The sequence below is a fragment of the Perca flavescens genome, chromosome 17 (assembly GCF_004354835.1).
Source record: "Perca flavescens isolate YP-PL-M2 chromosome 17, PFLA_1.0, whole genome shotgun sequence".
NCBI lineage: Eukaryota > Metazoa > Chordata > Actinopteri > Perciformes > Percidae > Perca > Perca flavescens.
Window position 1 is genome coordinate 22,090,135 of NC_041347.1, and position 14,600 is coordinate 22,104,734.

Below are 14,600 nucleotides of genomic sequence, written 5' to 3' on the forward strand. Positions count from 1 at the left end.
TGTTACTGTGATACTTCTTACTAATATGGTATATTAATAATAGTGGTACTGTCCAACTGATCGCAGTAGAATGTTCTTAGATGTGAAACACAGTAGAGAAATGCTCTGCCACCTACTCTTTATTTATTATATAGCAAATCCTCCCACATCCTCCTTAGGTGGTCATGAAGTCATGGCAAGATTATCCCTCTTTTCTGGTACTTTGATTAAACATAAGTGTATTAAGTAATACCATGGTCTTCTTAATATTTTACAGTCACTTTTTTACAGGTTATAATACAAGACACACTTTAAGGCTCTTATAATTCAGCTCAAAGTGTGCTTTAGGGTATGGGCCAAAATTTGCCTATTTTGCTCAATTAATCCAGTCTTGGACGGAGTTGATAAAGATGTAGTAAATGTTCCAGTTTCACGTGAGGACGCATTGTGCTGTACTGGAGACATCCTGATGGTGGTGCTGTGCCGACATGCGTGAGCAAGGTCACACGGTGTACCATTCTGCTGCCTGCGCTCCTCAAACGCTGCAGCTGCCGTCTTCCTCCCTGCAACTCCACACTGTCGCACAGCCATGGCCGACAGCGCAAGCGAGAGCGACACTGACGGAGCGGGGAGCAGCTCGGCCACCCCGATGTCGTCCTCTGCTTCAAATTCTGGAAAACCGAGCATAGTCATTTCACAGTTTCGTTTGGAGGAACTGACGAACCGCCTGGCCTCCTTACAGCAAGAAAATAAAGTTCTTAAAATTGAGCTGGAGACGTTCAAACTCAAGTGCAAAGCCCTGCAGGAGGAGAATCGGGACCTCCGCAAAGCTAGCGTCACTATTGTGAGTAACGTTAACTAGCTAGCTAGGTAGATGCTACCCACTTATTATACTGCATTTGTCAGTAAGTTGGCTCCGACAAGTGTTGTTTTCCTGCTGCTAAATAGTCAATATACACAAATGTAACGTGTCACATTGAAATGTTATCTGCATTTGATTACTGCACTCTGGTGTTTTGCTAACGTTAGCTAGCTCTAACGTTACTAGCATCAGCTAGCTAGTTGGGTTCGTTGCTAATTTAGCCAGCAGGCTAACGTTTGTAAGGTGGTTGGGCAGCTAGCTAGTTTGCTTTGTTTTGTTTTGCGTCGCTAATCTTGGCTAACATTAGCTCACAGGGTAACGTTAACGTAAAATTAAAATAAGGTAAAAAATTAGGTGGGCACCTCACGATGCAAGTTACTTAACGTTACTAATGTTAATCTGATAACTCTCTGTTAGACATTGTCACCACGTTATGCCCAACGATGATACGGTAACCAGGTACAAATAAATAGCCCAGCAGCATTGGCATGGACCGATGCGTCATGTCTTCATGCATTCATCTGTTGAATAGATGGGAAGTATGTAACGTTAGGCCAAACTTAGCGAGCTAGCTAAATGTCAGGCTCGTATGTTGGCAAGTCAGCCCCAGTGCATCCTGTCCACCCTCTGTAAATGTGTGAGGCTCAACTAGCTAGCTCTTTGCTTTCTATTGTCCCTGTCATTGTTCTTGAACAACTGACAAATTCTACAAGCTTGCTATACAGAATTTAGCTTTGAGGTCAGTGAAGAGCGAGGATGGAGAATTTGAGACTGGCGCTAACAAGGACAGAGGTATCTTTATACTGTAATCGTAGCCATTGTAGCTGTCCCAACACATTTCCTTAGTGCCCCCATGTTTCACTCTTCCCCTCATTGTTACCTATTGCTGCCGTGGTTCTGCTCGACGCCAACTGCTACTACTACTACTATTATTATTATTATTATTATTATTATAATAATTATAAGTCACTTCTATTATCTTTACTGTTACTTTAATTCCCACTGTTCATCATGTCATTCCGTTATGCATACTTCTATAAGTATTATTAGTCAAACTATATATATGTTTTACAGTTATTATAGTTAGGTATTATTGGGGTTGCTGTGCATCTCTCACCCCTCCTTCTCCCTAACTGGTCAAGGCAGATGGCTGTCCACCTAGAGCCAGGTTCTGTTCAAGTTTCTGCCTGTTAAAAGGAAGTTTTTCCTCATCCGCTGTCGCACCAAATGCATGCTCTTAGGGGAATTGTTGGGTCTTTGTGAAATAGAAATTGTGGTCTAGACCTACTGTCTATCTGTAAATTGTCCAGAGATAACTTCTGTTATAATTTCACAATATAATTAAATTGAATTACTGCAATACATCTTGAGTCAGTAGGGGAAATGTAGCTTCCTCTTTGGCTGGCAGACTTCACTGCAGCAAATTTAGTTCGATTGGTGCGTGTGTTTGCAGTACGCCTGTATGCACAGTTGGTCGGTGGTCAATTTAATCAGGGTAAAATGTAAAAATCCAACAGTTTGATGTGTCAGACCTAAGAGTCTACATCACTGACGTTTGCCCATGCCACTGTCTTTTATTTGCTTCTCTCCTGCAGCAAGCAAGAGCTGAGCAGGAGGAAGAATTTATCAGCAACACCTTGTTCAAGAAGATCCAGGCCCTCCAGAAGGAGAAGGAGACCTTGGCGGTCAACTATGAGAAGGAGGAGGAATTTCTCACCAATGAGCTGTCAAGGAAACTCATGCAAGTGAGTGATGGTAACAAGATAGGAAAATCTTAATTTTTAACCTTTCTGGTTGGAGTTCTATAAACCAGGCACCATGGACAATTGCCTAACATCAGTTTGAACTTTTACTTTCCCCCTTTTTGATGATAATCATTCAAATATCACTAAAGGTACAGAGATGGCTTCTTAATGCTCAATTATGCAAAGGTTGAGCTTGCTGGGTGGGTGTTTATGCACACAACCTCATGTATGAGTGTGCAGCAGCTATTGCATTATCATCAACTGTATTGGTACTTGCCCGAAGCCTGGAAAGGTTCAAGATGACTTCACTGTGGCTGCTAGCTTCTCTAAATTACTCTCCTCCCGTCTGTCGGCTATTTGATTCAGTCTGTTTTCCACATCTTATTTTCCCAACTGCAGAGCGCACATCACACACACATGCTCTCACACTTTCAGTGGCTAGCTGTAGGCTGACTAATGGTTTGTTGATGTGTAACAAAGTGGGAGTCTGGAATTAAAACATGCAAAAGCCTCAACAGCCCCTGCTTAAGGTCATAGAGATGGACTCATTTGGGCTTTTCGTTATCTTGCCTACTCACTTAACATGAAACCGACTTGTGTCTGTCTCTGCCTGTAGACTTGGTGCTGACAAATGGCCTATAGTATACTATGTGTTATATTCTTGTTATGATTGAGCAAATGTGGTCATTTATTTTACTGGGTGTGTAATTGCACTTGCGCAGAAGCACTTTTGTAAACAATTTAGTCTGACCTGCATTTTCCCACCATTACTTTTGATGATTGACTTTTTACTTTCGTCGTCTAAAGTAGCCAAATAGTGCAAGTGCCTCAGCAGGCCTTTAAATTGATGCAAACCTTTCAGCACACTCTATGCCCTATACACTGATAATTTGATACAGTGTAATTTGCGTCACCTCTTCTGATATGTGCCAATATTGGTTTGTCTTATTAGAGAGGAAGCTAATAAAAAAGATAGATGCCATAATGAAGGGAAAACCTTCACACAGTTCCCATTATGTACAGCATGTACAAACAAACTGTCTGCATGAAGGACAAAATAACTCAAGTGGGAATAAATGCTCTCTGCAAGGTGTCCAAAGGCTAAAAAATAACAGATATATTTTCAAAAGGACTCTGGCATAGTTGCCACTCACCACACAGAACAGTGGGGTGGAGGCCGGTTATACAGTAGTGGTTGTTTTGGCTAAAGGGAGGCACATCACAACAATTCCTAAAATTGTTAGTGTGTTAATTCAAAGAAAAATGTCTGCACTGGGTATGGCAAAACTTGGTGACCTGTTAAAACCTTCAGCCAGGAATCTACATAGCTCTCAACTATATGCATGCAGTCATTGTAAGTTCAAACCAACTGCCTTCTTTTGAGTTTCCTAGTTGTTTCTGTTAGGTGCATAATGGAAATTGTTATTTTTCCCTCTCCAGTCTTTTCCTATGAATTTGCATCCCTTTCCCTGTAATGAGTAATCGCTTATATAATTCATCACATAGCCGTGCCATTTTGAATCGGTGCTGAGCCGCACCCTTTCTTTGTTTTGGTGAGCTGCCAAAGGCGGTTACTTTGGTTGCCAAGTCATTATTTTATGCCTTTTATTCCTCTGGGAAGTTTAACCATGAATCTGGTAAAATTGTTACATTGGCTTCCTTTTTTGTTATACTCTCAATGTGTAAGCTAAATGTGATGATCTGACACCAGTGTGTTTGTTCACTGTGGTCATTGAATAGTTTTTATGTGACTCATCGTGAGTCTCTTCTTGTGCTCTTTTCCCTCTCCCTTCTTTCTAATCTGACTCATCCTCCTCCTCTTCTTTTCCTGTGTCCATCCACTGTCTTCCCCTTTTCCATCCTAGCTCCAGCACGAGAAGGCAGAGTTGGAGCAGCACTTGGAGCAGGAGCAGGAGTTCCAGGTTAACAAGCTCATGAAAAAGATCAAAAAGATGGAGAATGAAACCATCTCAAAGCAGCTAACCCTGGAACAGGTATGCTTATATCGGTAGAGCAAGAAGATTTCAGCATCCAGCGTAGAACAACGTATCCCTGAACTTGTGTGTCCAGTTGTTGTAGTGTGAGACGCCAACATTTCACCATCCTTAATTCATCCCACTAAATTTGTTAACTGGTTAGAACATTTTAGTCTGTGGCTGAGAGTCGATCCTGTGTGTGCCGAAGCCACTGCATGTTTCTACGCTCAGATGACAGGATTTTTCTGGAGCTGTGCATGCATGCAGTCATTGTTGCTGCTCACTCATGAATGTATATATGTCAGAGTGATGCTTGTGTAATGCTGCTGTGCATTTTTTCCACGACAGGTGTAATCAAATGAATGTTTACCAAAAATGTGGCTTAACTTCACCACAAAAACACCAATAACCAGCTTATTTTAGCTTTAGGGTAATTCTTTTTTCATCAGTTGGCAATTAAGAAGTCTTTCTATCTAGTCTATTCTGCATTGACTTTTTTCTTTCACTGTGGCCCATTCACAAGCCGACATAAAGACTGTAGCTCTGTGAAAGTGAAGCTTGTCTGCTCAGAGACCTTGGGTTTTTCCGTACAGTGTATTTGTGTGTTGTCCTTTGAAATTTTTCAACGTCAAGGTTTTTCTATCTCTGAACGTCCCTCTCCACTCTAACTTTTATTCTCTAGTTGAGGCGGGAGAAGATCGACCTTGAGAACACATTAGAGCAGGAACAAGAAGCCCTGGTCAACAGACTGTGGAAACGCATGGACAAACTGGAGGCTGAGAAAAGGTGTGGAGTGATCATATTATGTTTTAACCATTTCAGTATCTAGAGACGATGGCCATTTTAGAATCTGCCTCTAGCGGCCCTGGATTCATAGCTTGTTTTCCGCAACATCTTGTGGCTTTCATCAGTGGATCATCTGTTGATCTTAAAATTAGCTAATAGTTTAAGAACTAGTTAGAAGTATGAAACCTGATGGTTTGGCTGTGACGTCTATGTGTAAAACTACTGACATTACACTTACATTCTTAACCCTGTTAAATGTACCATCACTGCACATTTAACAGGTTTTAATACTAGGATTTTGATACGTATTGCTTATTTTGTGTGCTTTGATTTGTTTGTAACATAAAATGTAGTAAAAGTTAATATTGCCTCATTTCTTTTGAAATGGGGAAACCTAAACAGAATAATGCTTTTGTTTAAGTATACACCATATTGTTTGCCCCTTTTCTGTCTGACAGACGCACACACTTTCACAGGCACATACAAAATGCCTGCCTGTCACCAAAAACAAGTGACTCAGGCAGCTCCGCTTATGATGCAGAGTCAAATTACCAATAATCGACCAACAGTAGCTGTCTTAATTTTTAGATTACACATTTTCAGGGTAATGTTTTTAGAAGAGTTCATTTTAATAGGCTGAATTATATTTATTTGTCACTCATTTAAAATCAGAGAGAAATTAAATCCGACGATGCATCAAATGAGGAAAAGTTAAAAAGATTTTTCCTTTTTGAGAATAAGTAAATTGTCTAATATTCAGCCACTAGACTTTTATCAAGTCTTATGTAAAAGCTAGGGGATCTCAAATAGATTTTATTTTAAAAAGCTTCTCATGCTCATCATTTCTGTTGATGAATTTAATCACTGTTTTCTTTGTTTTCTAAACTAGAATCCTTCAGGAGAAGTTGGACCAGCCTGTGTCAGCGCCTCCATCCCCAAGAGACGTTTCCATGGAGATAGACTCACCAGAGAACATGATGCGGCATATCCGTTTCCTGAAGAATGAGGTGGAGAGGCTTAAGAAAAGCCTGCGCACCACTGAGCTGCAGCGTAAGTGACCTCTCAACTTGTCTCATGATCCAAGGGAGTGTGGGCTCTGAGGGGGCAGATGCCCTCAAGTGTTGATTGAGGATGTGATTGGTAAAACTGGTCCTCTAATAAGCTATGAGGGTCAAATTTCATCCTACAACCAGGCATGTTTTTATTTATTTTTATTTTATTTATTTATTTTTTCCATAGACCAGAAAAAACAGATACTTTTTGGCCTTGTGTGACACAGTTTACATCCTCCTACTCCTTGTGATTTACTGGTCACATTACACCTGGTGATACTATAGGGAATATAAAGAAGTAGAACTGCACAGTGGTTAACAAGCCTCATTTCCCCCATTTCTTCTTCTTGAAAGCATCTTTGAACATCTGAGATGGGCCAGAGGGGGTTTATTTTGTTTGATTTTTTTTTTTGTTAAATCCCCATCCGTAGAAAGATGTGACCTAGAAATCAGAGACACAGATAATGTGCCATACCAGCTCTAGCGTGTACTATATATATTACATGCATTAATACTGCATGGAAAAACAAGCAGATATCATTTTAAGAAGAGTCTTTGATGCATTCAAGGACACCTTTTAAGGACTTTTGTAAAATTGTATCTTGTGCATTGAAGGGCACTCAGACATCTGAGACTTTTATAAGAGCTACCTTTAATAATGCATAAAACAACCACATTCATGGTATGCTTATGACATATCCACATACTTTTTTTTATATCTGACAGTGTAGCCAGTTAATGAAAAATGTTATTTGGTAAGAGACACTTACTCTAACCTACGATACCTGGGTGTGTTGAAAACTAATGCACCGGGAAGAAAACGGTCACAATGTTATTTTATCTTAGATATGCTGATAAGATTTTCATACATTTTAAAATAAAAACAGTCTGCCGTGAAGTTATTAAATACTTTTTTATAAAAACCGGTAACACAATTATCCAGTGATTTAAGTAATCTGTATTGCGTTCTGTTTTTTTATATTGTTGCTTGTGACATTGCAATGAAATGATATGGTAGACATTTTGTTGTCGTTATAGTAGATCAGGCAGATATGGCCAATTTTAACAGACAAATACACATCCAGCTTGTCTTTATTAATACTTATTTTCATAAATTGATAAAAATGTAATGCAGGGTTATGTTTAATTTGGTCTCTGAAAGCCTGTAACTCTGTGTACACACATACATAACACCAAACTATCTCCCAGTATCTCTCTTCATGAACATGTCACTTATCAGTCCCACCTGCTTTAATGAACTCTCCCCTGCACTCTAATTTAGTTAGGGTCACTGCATTATCAACTGTGTTTGCATATTGCAATGTTTTATGGGTTCTACTAAAGCACATAGGGCGTGAACAAAATAGCAGAAGCATCTTACAGTACAACAGCACAGCAGCAGTCTCTATTTTGTTAAAGTTAATAACACTTGTGTGTTGTTCAGACAGTGAGAAGTGTTGATTCAGCTTGATTATATTGTAGAGAAATGAGTTAACAGAGATTACTCTGAACACATGTCTGGTGTCTCTCAGCATTATTCTGTCTATGCTTTGTTTTTGCCACTAGAGGGAGCTATCAGTCCAACCTTTAACATTTTCTGAGAAGATGAGTCAAGTAGCAAGACAGTATAGCTGCTAAAAAAAATAGGACGTTGCTTACCTTTTGAGCCACTGTTTGTAAGGATTGGCACTGACCCTTTTGTATTTTTTGAAACAGAATTGTGTAAAGAAATGTTCTTTGATGGGGATTATATAATATGTGCACAGTTTTTAGACGAAAGCCTTTCATTTGGGTTTCCTCACAAATGGAACAATGTTAACATTAATGCAGTAGTTGTTCATATTGATATACAGTGGCCGAATGTGATCTTGACAATATCTCCGCTGATGTCATTTGTTCTGTGTGTCCCCTCCCAGACACAGAGAAGCGTGCCCAGTACATAGAGGAGGAGCGACACATGCGGGAGGAGAACATCCGGCTGCAGAGAAAGCTTCAGAGAGAAATGGAGCGCAGGGAGGCCCTCTGCAGACAACTGTCAGAGAGTGAATCCAGTCTGGAGATGGACGATGAGAGGTAGAGGATGGGACACACGACTGGACAGACTATCAAAGAGAGAGACTTAGTAAATGGCGTGGCGTGTGTACTGCAGAGGCATTTGGCTAAATAGCATTGTGGACACTGAATTTGATGAATTTACTGTTTATCAGACCCCAGATGAGACCAGAAGCTAACGTTAGTGAACGCTGCGGTAACGGTCCCTCTCCCGTGTGTGTTCCTCCGACACTCTGTAACTGTTAACATTACTGTTTTAAAACCGATTTCCAGGTTAGTGGTGGTGCATACCGGTCAAAACCAACATGAGAAACGTAGCTAGTAATGTTCACTCAGCGTTTTGTTGTGAAACTGTGTGGAAAATGAGCAGTTATGTTAAATCACCCTATGGTACCGCCTATTTGCTGGATGGTTTCTAGGTAACGGTGGGTAGCGGAACATTAGCAGATAAGCCCGTACTTTTTGACGTTTAAACCCCCTAAGAAAATTTGTAGAGGAAACACTGAACTTTAAGTAGCTGTAAAGGAGCTTTTCAATTTGCCTATCAAGCTCCATGAAGAAGATTCAAGGAAGATTGCTATTTTGGACTAAAAAACCTACTGAATTTTCATGAACTGGTCATTTCATCCTCTCAGGTACTTCAACGAGATGTCTGCACAGGGCTTGCGAGCAAGGACTGTGTCCAGCCCGATCCCCTACACCCCTTCCCCCAGCTCCAGCAGACCCATATCTCCTGGTAGGTACATTGAAGGTGGCCACTGTCCAGGAAATACAGCAGTGAACAAGTTATATTGCATCAAAGACAATGGTCAACACAACAATATAAAGGACCTTTGGTATCAATTATATGACCTGTTACCAAAAAAAGAAAGCTTGACATTGTCATCTATCATATCTAGTTTCAAATCTGGAACAAACAATCATTGATAAGTTGAAGTCTTTTAAAGGTCAGTGAAACCATAAATAAATAAATGATTGCCCTCATTTGCCCTCATTCTCTGTTCAATCAAATCCACTTCTTGCTCTCTTCAGCAATACACCTGAGAGCATCTGCAGCCCTTGTTTCTGTGGAGATCAGGTGGATTCTTAAAATGTCATGCTTGCATAAGAAATGCTTGCCTACTAAATTTATTTTTCTGAAAAAGATTTACGGAAGGAAGTGATTGTGTGTAACAATTCAGTATTTAATTGGAGTCAGCTGCTGAATTATTAAACAAATGACAAAAACAAAGCTGAAGAAATTACTTGAAAAAGGATTTACAAGAAACCATTGGACTCCGGGTGTTTATATCACTACAGTTAATGAGTTGTTTGAAGTTGGCAACAAAGGTGGGTTATTATTGAGTGACTGAGCTTGTGTGAGAGAGCATAAGAAAATTAGTAAGGGAAGAGCACATCAAAATGTTTACATTTCTGCTATTGAAAGGTATTTTTGGTAAACCAAAACCCCAATCTCCCATACTGTACTAGTATTTAGGCTACATCCTAGATGTCTTTGAATATCACTTTCCTAATGCAGAGGAAAGTCGAGTCATTCCTGAACCATGTTTGGTGTGATTTGGGATATCAGATTACAGCCTAAATAGTTGCCCAAAGATAAGACAGACCTCAGGTGCCAGAGCACTGCTGGTTTTTGTGTTCTGTAATTCTAGGCTAAGTTCTAAGTTCTAAGTTATCCTGTAACAGATGTTAAGTAGAGAAATAGCAGTACTTTAGTTTCAACAACCAGAGTTGAACTTGTAGTTAAATACAATGACTGGGAACAAAAGTTAATACAGTATGTGCAACTTCCTCTTTATGTCTGTCTTCCCATCTCTCTAAGGTCTCTCATATGGCAGCCACACAGTGGGCTTCACTCCTCCAGCTACACTGTCTAGAGCTGCCATTTCCCACTACAACACCCCCGCACTGCACGTCCACGGAAGCTCCTCTCACGCTGTAGCGGTAAGTAACATCCACCCAAATTGTGAGTGTTTTCAGTTTCTGTTCAAATTTGAAAATACAGGTAAGAAATCAACAAGAATAGTAGAAAACAAAAGCTATTGTAAAATTGCTTTCATTTTACTAGGGATGTAAAGCAAAATGCTTTCCAAGTAAATAGAAATTAAACAAACATTGAATGACAAGAAGTTAGATTTTAATCATTACCGCAGGCACATTAAGGAGGGAACTTTTTGACTTTTTGACTGTGTCAGTATATTTGCACTACATTTACTGAGAGAGATGTTACGCTTTTGGTTGGTTATGTTAATGTTTGTCAAAATGGCCTCAAACTTGGTACACAGTGTTGATGTTCAACAATAAATGAGAGCATTCCACCAGAACACAATATTCACTGCCTTTTCTTTTGTTATATTTTGACTATTAGTTTGAATGTCAAGGCCAGTTTTGTTGCTAATGCTGTTCAGTCTGTCATTATTGTGACAGTTTTATTACTGTACTTAGCACATTGGATTTGAAAAGAAACTATGACTGAGGTTAACTGGCTAAAAAAGGCTTACAAGTCCTACACTGTTCAACCAATATGGGTGTAAACATTTGCAGATCTCAGACTTGCTTGGCCTTCACACAAAATAGCCACATACATACATATATACATACATACATACATATGTATGTATATGTGGCCAGGGAGGTTTGTTTCTGCTAGTCATCCACAACGTACTGCTGCATCGCTTCCTGATTTCTCAAACTACGGTGTGGCCCGAGGTCCAAATCACAGAACATGAATGCTTCAATTGCGCTAAAAAATTAAATGGTGGTGTTAAAAGTAGGGCTGGGTATCTCCAATGATTTCCTGATTAGATTCATAAGGTCCCGATTTGATTACCTTCCAGATTCGATATCGATTAGATTAGGAAAATTTCAGTTATAATACCAATTTAGCTTGGATTTAAGACTTTTCTCAGAAAACTTCTGCTGTTAGGCCTAATTGTACAAGCAAGAGGTAACGCTCAAATATATTTTTTTATAATGCACCAGGTTACTGTTTACATTAACCCCCAAAAGTTTGTTTGAATCACTTTTTACCTAACAGGACTACCATGACCGTCATTGAAAAGACATTTAAAATATTGATTTCGGGATTTTATTAATCAATAGCAGATCACTCAAAGAAAGATTGATTTTAATTGGAGAATTGATTATTTTAACCCAGCCTTAGTTAAAAGGACTTTTTGTTAACTCACTGCATTAATATTGACAGCCCTATTTATTGTCTGCAGTATACAGTAGATGTATCAGTTGTATTGGATAGGTTTGTAGTTGGTTCATATACATAGTAGTAGAATCCTCTATGACACAGCTCTTATGCATCGGCTGTACCATTACTCCAGAGTTATAAAATGTCTCTTTCACATGGTCAGTGTGGTACTGTTCAGGACGCTGTGTCCTGAGTCACGATTGAAACTGACACCTCTGACTAAGTCATTAACCATATGCTAAGTGTATCAAGATACATGACTTATGAACTGGTTTACGGTCACACCACATGTAGCTGGCCACTTTAGTTTGGTCAGCACCCTTTTACAGAAGTTTGTTTAAAAATATATATATATAATTTTTGACCAAACTACCTTGCAGTAGCAGCATTTATAATGTTAAAGTTCAAGACATGACGGTATATTTGTGTACAGGCAGCTGAAGGAATGTATTCACTTAAGGAATATTTCTGTTTTTATGCTTTTAATGCTTTAATCCCTTTCAGTGCGGCCTATTCCTTCCATACTTGAACCTTTTTCCCACTGTTCCATGCGCTTGTTATAAGCTTTCTTTTTTTCTCCCTCTTTGGTATTTTACATCCATTAATTTTCTCTTGATGCTTGTGGATGGTAATGTCCACATCTCCCATCACCGCTCAGCCCACCCAGGAGTTTTAACAAGGAAATAACTTTATCTGGGAGATCAGAACCTCCAGACAGATTTTTTTTTTTCTTTCTTTCTCTCTAAACCTCTTTTTTTCTTTCCATTCCTCTGTCTGGAATTGCAGTTTTCAGGTCATGACCAAAACAAGTCATGATCAAACATATCTTCCTGTTGTATTCGCCTAAAAAAACTAAAAACCCATATGAGAATATCTTTGCATGATGTTGGTTGGACTGACTTTCTCAAACACCTCAAGCTTGATTTATGGTTCTGCGGAGACTCCACACAGAGCTTTCGCCGTAGCCTACGCAAGTGGCCTGAAGTTTATACTTGTGCGTTGGTGTGGCCCTCGAGCCGGCATGTGTGTATGGGGAGTGCGTGGTAGAGCGAGGGAGAAGTTAGAGAGTGACACCGATTAGTTTCGGAGCGAGTCATAGTGAGAGTAACAAAGTGTCTCCCCTGTGTTTTCTGACCAAGGTGGGAAATCTGTAGCAGGAAAAGTTAACCCTCTCCTTGATTTCATGTTTATGGAGAAGGAGAACCAGGAAATGAGAAGGGGGAAATGCAACGCTGCCAAGACATGACGTGTCGCTGTGTACATTATTTAAGAGGTGCTCGTCAGGCTACGGCGTAGGCTCCGGCGTAGGTAGATTTTACGCAGAAGCATAAATTATGCTTAAGTCTGCCACAAATTGCTTAAAATGCTGCCGTGGTTGAGTTATAAAAGTTAAGGCATACTTATTGATATTCTCTCTCTCTCTCTCTCTCTCTCTCTCTCTCTCTCTCTCTCTAACAGAGGCCCTCACCAAGAAGAAGCACCAGCCCCGACAAATTCAAACGTCCAACGCCCCCACCCTCCCCCAACACGCACTCAGGGGCCCAGCAGGTTCAGCCTCCGCTACCCCCACCAGCTCAGCCCATGGTCCAGTCCATGTCCTCCCCGGCAGCTATGTCGCAGCACGCAGCACAGCAGCCTCCCTCCCAGCCTTAACGCAACACAGTTTTTGTCTTTCACTGAATGCCACGACGCTACCGCAACAGCAGCTTCCATCATTAGCAGCTCTGGAACTCAAGTTTCCTACTCTTTAACAACTCCACAAAAGAAGCAGCTTAAAAAGTTTTTGAGGGGAAAGAAACAAGAGGGCGGCTCACCCTCCGTGAAGCTAGCCGGCTACCAAATCCACACGTGGCGTTACTTAACTACCCTTAAAAGGAATAGATGGACTGAAAAATAAAATCGCTTCTAAGATTTGTAGGCCAATTATCTGTTCCACCTTTTGTCTTGTACATGATGTTTTGTTTTTTCTTTGCTTGGGACTTAGCTGGTTGGAATTGATGTTGTGGCGCTTCTAAGATAGCACAAACAGCACATACAGTATGTTTCATGGTGGTGTTTTCCGATAGGTTGGATGTTTGGATCAGTGGATGGATGTATGGCTAGAGAAATGGACTGATAGATGGATGTGGTTGATTCTTTTCATGCCTATAATATGACACTTGATTGCAGTAAAGTACTTCACTCCGGCTCACCTCGCCCTCTTTGTCTCTGTAACAGTGTCAACAAGTCGCCCCCACCCCAAGCTTAACACAGCTTTGATTAGGTCAACAAGAAGTATCCTAGAAGACTGCTTGGAGTTTCTCTATAATAGGGCATTGATCAAACCGAGCTCGCGCCACCGTTATTTTAGTTCCTGAAAGCATTCAAGGCTCTGCTGCTCTTCAGCTAAAATGAAAAGGAAAAAAAAGCATCAAGTAGGATGGACACTGGTACATAAACCACAGAAAGTGTCGCCTTTTGAGGTGTTTGAAAATGTAGTCTGAGGTGTTAAACTTAGTCATGTACTCAGTCTCTTCTTTGCTCTTCTCTCTCTGGTGTATTTCTGAAAGCTTCTATCATCCTTGTGGATATTCCTCATCAGAAAAAGGAAAAAAACATAATGCTCTTTACACTAAATATACATACTGCTAAAACATTCTAAATGAATGGTACTGTTGAACTAAATTTCTATGTACGATTAAAGCTCTTGAGATGATGACTTCTGTTTTTATTTGTCATTTTTTGGACTGCATTTGCTAATCATTTGTAAAGTTAAACATTGATAAGCATGGTTTGTAGACTTCAGAACAGTTGCAAATAACAATCGGTCTATTCTTTAGGATATTGTTTTCCCTGACACGAGACTGATTTGATGCACACTCTGAATTTGGCAGATCCTAACAGGTGCACAGTTCTGGATTAAACCAGGCCGGCGTTTCCCAGCATGCAGTGGGTCCACCTGCGTCC

General features: G+C 40.1%; 1 protein-coding gene across 1 annotated transcript; it reads left to right on the top strand.

Annotated features, from left to right (window-relative positions):
- Positions 1–406: 406 nt before the first annotated feature.
- On the top strand, positions 407–14,352 carry LOC114572341 (coiled-coil domain-containing protein 6). Its single transcript, XM_028603935.1, has 9 exons — positions 407–823; positions 2,437–2,586; positions 4,452–4,580; positions 5,245–5,348; positions 6,238–6,398; positions 8,317–8,473; positions 9,088–9,188; positions 10,275–10,396; positions 13,113–14,352. Exons 1-9 carry the CDS (start codon positions 569–571, stop codon positions 13,305–13,307), a joined length of 1,374 nt encoding a protein of 457 aa, XP_028459736.1. The 5' UTR covers positions 407–568; the 3' UTR covers positions 13,308–14,352.
- The last annotated feature ends 248 nt before the right edge of the window (positions 14,353–14,600 follow it).

Excerpts from the sequence above, each read along its gene's own strand:
- LOC114572341 (XM_028603935.1), top strand. The coding sequence starts at position 569 with ATGGCCGACAGCGCAAGCGAGAGCGACACTGACGGAGCGGGGAGCAGC. Across the intron at positions 5,349-6,237 it reads AAACTGGAGGCTGAGAAAAG|AATCCTTCAGGAGAAGTTGG; the intron begins GTGTGGAGTGAT and ends TTTCTAAACTAG. Across the intron at positions 6,399-8,316 it reads GCGCACCACTGAGCTGCAGC|ACACAGAGAAGCGTGCCCAG; the intron begins GTAAGTGACCTC and ends GTCCCCTCCCAG.